The 6,014-nt window shown below is 34.2% G+C and overlaps 1 protein-coding gene across 2 annotated transcripts in view; it reads right to left on the reverse strand.

The window, feature by feature from the left end:
- Window positions 1-6,014, reverse strand: part of LOC106872015 (uncharacterized) — a 55,130-nt gene that overhangs the window by 2,799 nt on the left and 46,317 nt on the right. For both annotated transcript variants that reach the window (XM_014918830.2, XM_014918829.2), the window contains exons 13-15: window positions 4,680-4,832; window positions 1,397-1,567; window positions 310-487 (exon numbers count right to left, since the gene is read on the reverse strand). In XM_014918830.2, the coding sequence (XP_014774316.1) occupies window positions 310-487; window positions 1,397-1,567; window positions 4,680-4,832 (502 nt within the window). The remainder of the gene's footprint in view (window positions 1-309; window positions 488-1,396; window positions 1,568-4,679; window positions 4,833-6,014) is intronic.

Here is a 6,014-nt window from a genome sequence, read left to right on the forward strand (position 1 = left end):
CTCAAAAACTCACCTCACTTTCTTTTTTCTGTAAAGTGGTTGGCATTAAGAAGGGCATTCAGCCATAGGAATCATGTCAAAGCTAACAATAGATCATGATGCAGCTCTGGGGATCACCAGATCTGGTCAAATAGACCAACTCATGCCAGCATGAAAAACATGTTAAATGATGATGAAACAGAATGAAAGAATAACAGCAGCAAAAAAAAAAAAAAAATTGATATAAATACTTGTTCTTTGATTGTGACATAGAACAATGGCATACACAAAAAAAAGGAGATAAAACAAATATTACAAAGAAAAGGATACCAAGGTCAACATAAATTGGATTAGCCATACCAAACATTGTTGCTACAGCCTTAACATCTAAGGAATTAACATCAAATATGTCCTTCATGCTACTTGAAGCATAGGCTCTAATGTAGGATTTATATCCTTCTCGTGCTGCCTTATTCAAATGGTAGTTCTTTTGTATTAATTTCTCTAACTGAAAATGAAATTTTTAAAAATACATGGAGGATGAAAAACCACTGTCAACATCCATTTCAATATCAACATAATATCATAAAGTTCACATTAATGATTCTTTTTAAGTCTCGCACTTAGATCAACCTAATTCATTAAAGACTAAATTTTAAGAGACTACAACTACTCTGGGAATTTATATAACACCAGTTCACCAAACTTATTTACAATACATATTATCTTAAGGCAGTAAACTAGCAATCATTTGAGGCTTTGGATAGAATACCTCACATTCTTTATTTCAACTATCTACATACTGAGTTCAAATCGTGATGAAGTCAAGTTTGCCTTTCATCCTTTCAGGGCCAATAAAAAAGCACCAATCCAGGCAGTAGATTGGTTGAAGTGTTAGTAGATCAAGCAAGATGCCCTGTATCTGTTCTGGCTCTTTGTGTCTTGACAGCAGTGCCTGCAATAATATTGGTGCCCAAGTTGGCAGCCTTTCTCTTGGTTAAAATCAGTGGCAAGGAACAGGGAGACTTGCATGCATAGCAACTGCCAGTCTTCGTTATAAAATTAAAAAAAAATTTGCCCAGGCTTATGCAAATAAGCAGCAGGTACATGGTCAACCTTGATGTATAAAGGTCTTAAACCTATTCTCATAATAAATGTAGGTAAGTTTAATTTCTCAGATTTCCAGTGATTTTCAGTTTAGTTATCCTTAAAAATGTATGTTCAACACTCAACAGAAATTATAAAATACAGTTTTACTAAGAGTATTATATACAGTTTTTTATATATACTCAGTATACTAAATATGTAGTGACACAAATTGCCATGAAATTTTAATTCTCAATAATTTCACTTACACAAAACTACTCTGACAACACATAAAAACTATCTTTAAGTACAAAATGAATATATTACAAACCTGTGGTTGAATGTCAGAAATACTGCTCCAAGTAAATTCATACTCATTCAAAGTTACTCTGGCAGCTTTAAGGTATCTTAGAAATCCTAACTCATTAGGCTGTAAAATTAGCAAGGCTTTTCCAGTAGAGCCTTCTCCACGGGCAGTCCGGCCTACACGATGGATGTATTCCTGTGAAGAGATTTAAAAGAATTTTAATTTCAGAAAATAGAACATGCCTCTAATTACAATCTGAAATAAGTAACATGTTTTGTAAACAATACTGATTCTTTTTAAAACATTCATATTCATGGAAATTTGAGACAAATCAATTGCTGGATTACATCAATAAAATCTGGTACTTCAGCTCACATTCCCCTAAAAAGAATTGAACTTAGCACTGTGATGCAATAAAATACAATTATACAGTATTTAACACTAGCATTTAAACTGGCCATATCGGCCCAAATATGATATCTGTTTTATGTTTTAGCCAACCAGATCCAGTCCATCACACCTACTCTTCAATATCATCATGAAATATACAATCAGACCATAATTTTAAATCTATAAAATAATGTATGATTAATTAAAAACGAAAAAGCATTACATTTGAGAGAATAATTTGAAAGCTAAAGGAAAAATAGATGAGTGGCTCAAGGCTATAATGCTTTTAATCATAGATAAATTTATAACATCCTGGTTCACCTTATTACAGATAAGGGTTTAGGGCAAAAACATATAGTAGATAATAACTGAGAATTCAGTTTTAAAACAATTTCCTCTCTACACCAACAAATGTAACATTTTCTATACCTACAAAGTCATACAATCACTAACACCTCAGTAGATAAAGGAAAGATTACATTCCATTGAAAAAGTTTAATAATAATTTCCAGTGAACAAAATATACGAACCACCAACTAATATGTTTACTTTTAGCTACATAGCTGAATTTTTAAAACTTTTTTTTTTTATTGTGCTAAGCATTAGCAGTATTTACCCTCATTTATAATTTTTATGGTTTCTGGGAATTCTATAATTCTCAAACAATTCTTTTATCTCTAAACCAGTATATTGCACATACACACATCATCAACATCATCATAATTTTTTACATCCACAATTTCCAAGTTGCAATGGTCAGATGAGATTTATCGAAAGCAACATTCTGTCACATGAAACAGCCAAACTACAGGACATATTGTTTATAGTAGACATACACAAACACACACACAGTTTTTATCTACTTCAGCCCACAAGCAGACATCTGCCCAAGATGCTATACAGTTGAATTGAACCAGAAACTACGTAGATGCCAAGTAAACTGACAGCCATGCCTGTGCCTATTCAATTCTGTATTAATTAATTAGATTTTCAATTACTAACACATTAAGACGTATATGTCTGCTGATGATCTCTAAAACTTAAATGCTGGAGTTATCTCCCATAATTGTCACTATTCAACAGAAATTTATTTCTTCCTTTCTATTTCTAAAGCGGTGAGCTGGCAAAAACGTTAGCACGCCAGGCGAAATGCTTAGCGGTATTTCTGCCGCTACATTCTGAGTTCAAATTCTGCCAAGGTCGACTTTGCCTTTCATCCTTTCGGGGTCGATTAAATAAGTACCAGTTACGCACTGGAATCGATTATAATCGACTTAATCCTTTTGTTTGTCCCCTCTGTGTGTAACCTCTTGTCAGCAGTAAAGAAATAAGAAACTTATTTCTTCCTTTCATTAGGTTTTAAAATGATTCCAGCCATTTATAGCTTAGTCAGAAGGGAAGGGCAATACCTATTACCCTTTTCAGGGATCTCTGAGATTGGTAGTAGAGAAAGAGTGGAAACTGTCCTTTAGTGGAGTCTACTTAATCACAAGCGTTCTGGTCTAAGCTGAATCCTCGCTTAAATAAAACCATGGACCAGGTGGTGGTGTAAAACCAGTCAATGGATTAAGCGTACCAGTTAAGTAAGTCACAGCAGACTTGAATGCAAAGAGATGGAACATGTACCAGACGTTGTAATGATCCACCATTAATTAGTATGTATAGCTATGTGGTTAAGTTAGTTTCTGCAACCATGTGGTTTCAATCTCAGTCTCTCTGCATGGTACCTTGACCAAGTGCCTTCTACTAAAACCTCTGGCTCACAAAGGCTTAGTGAGTGAATTTGATAACATCTTTCATGCTCTGAGTTCAATGAGGATTAATTCTAATTCTGCATAATTTCTGGTGTATGGTTATATGATTTGATTCTACAAACCTTTCATTAAGACTTCCTTGATTAATCAGTACCCAAGCTATCTAGCAGTAATTGACAATACCAAAACTGTTGATGCACATCTCATTCGTTAAAAGATATGCAAAATCAAATACCTGAAGCAGTTTCTTTTGTAGGCACCTAAGTTTTGAATTCAATCCCACCAAATGATACCTTGGGTAAGTGCCTTCTACTACAACACGGAACTGACCATTGCCATTGAATGAAATTTGGTAAATGGAAAATATGTAGTAGTTGGCTGTAAGTGTGTGTATGTGTGTGTGTAGGTGTAAGTATACACACACATATCTCAGGTTGTACAGAAAGTTCTGTCTGATTACCAAGTTTGAACTAGTTCAAATTTGCTTTGTGTAAAAGCAATAAATATTGATTTATGGTCTGAATGATAGAAATAGCAGAGGGTAACATGAAAAATTCAGACACAGCAATTTCAATATGCTTGATGAGCCTAAATTAGGACATCTTTTTGAACTAGATGATCAAATGCTAGAGGCAAAACATGCTGTGACAGTGAGAGCTTAGCTTTCCACTGAATTTAATGTTAGCATTATGACCATTTATTGTCATTTGAAGAAGTTATGAAAAAATTTTGAAGTTGGGAAAAAAAATTCCTCAAGCTCTTTCAGCAAAAATCTTCAACAAAGGTTTGACTGCTATGAATGGTTCCATACATGTAATCTCTAGCACCATTTTTAAACTGGATTGTGACCTAATGAAATTCTTTACAGCAATATCAGGAGTTGTAGATATAGACCATATCCAAATCAAAAACATGTACCAGATCTACAAAGGGGACTTCACCCCACCAAATTTTTTAATGTTTTGTGGGATATAAGGAATTATTCATTATGAGCTTATAGGGTCAAATCAAACAATACTTCTGAAATCTTAAATCTCATACAATCCATGCCAGTATAGAAAAAAAATGTGCAAACAGTAATGATTATTCCCAACTAAAAAAAAATAAATAAGATCTATGTACAATAGATAGAACAAGGAGTAAAAGAATTTTAGTCTACTTACTTTTGGATCATCAGGAGGATCATACTGTACAATCCAATCCACTTCTGGAATGTCCAAACCTCGAGCTGCAACATCAGTACACAGCAAAATAGCTTCCTTTGAATTGACAAACTGGAAAAAAGTCTGAGTTCTTTTGTTTTGTTTTTGTTTCCCCTGTATTGAAAACACATAACTTATGTCAATAGAAAAAAAAACAAAATTCATCAACAAAATATTATTTAGCAAATAAAAGGGAGAAAACAAAAGACACTCAATTTTAATGACACTTCCTTCCAGTATTGCTGGTCATCACCTTGTTCATACTGCTTGCCAATTTACTCTTGCTGCCTTTCATCTACACATCCTGGCTTTTACTGTCAACATTCTATCTACTGTGTCATACTGTCCTTTGCTATTGTTCTATCCTACTTGTCTGAGAAAACTGAGTTCCTCTATCATTCATTCCATAAATGGACTTATCACTCTCATTGATTTGCTCAACAACAACAGCCACCGCCACTACCACCACTAAAAGAAGTTGGCTAGCAAGTAGAGATACCCAGTACACCCTGTAGAAGTAGCTAGTATTAAGAAGGGGATCCAACTATGGAAACCAAGCCAGAAACGAAACTCACAAGTGAGATGTTGTTCTCCAGCTCATCTAGATGAACAGCACCACCAAATATGTGTTAACTCCAACTATGACAACTCACCCAACCCATCCCAGTACAGAAAATATACGTAAAATAATGATGATGATTACGAAGCTATTACGTTAACATCAAATAATGATTGCATGAATATGGAGTTTGCTTTTGTTACCAGATGGTCTTAAGCTCTACCTTACAATATGGCAAGTGTCTATTGTAGTTTCAGGCTGACCAATACCTTGCAAGTAAAACAAAGACAGAAACTCTATCAAAGCTTGCTGTATGTGTGTTTGTACATATGAAAAGTAATGTTTATACACCACACCTTTGAAAAGTATTAACCCTTTTGTTACCAAACCACCCAAAGCCGCTCGAAAAAAATTTTGGTTCATGTGACCAAGCTGCCCAAAACCGCCCGTAATCACCTATTCATATTTAAATGAGAATATCTGAGCAAATCTCGTTAGTACATTCGTGAAAACACGTGATTATTTGTGTAAACAGTTCAGCTATAGTTTTGTACGACGATCAACATGTTTTTTTAATTTTGTGAATTTTGGGAGATTTTTTTCCAAATTTGTTCCTGTTGTGTTTTCAAAATTTGTAATCCTGACAAAAAAATGGATATGAATTTTATTCTGTCAAGCAGCGAGTCAGAATTCGAAGGATTTTCCGTTGAAGACCTTGATAAATCTAACTCTGTAAC

This window comes from Octopus bimaculoides, chromosome 10 (assembly GCF_001194135.2).
Source record: "Octopus bimaculoides isolate UCB-OBI-ISO-001 chromosome 10, ASM119413v2, whole genome shotgun sequence".
In the NCBI taxonomy this organism is placed as follows: domain Eukaryota; kingdom Metazoa; phylum Mollusca; class Cephalopoda; order Octopoda; family Octopodidae; genus Octopus; species Octopus bimaculoides.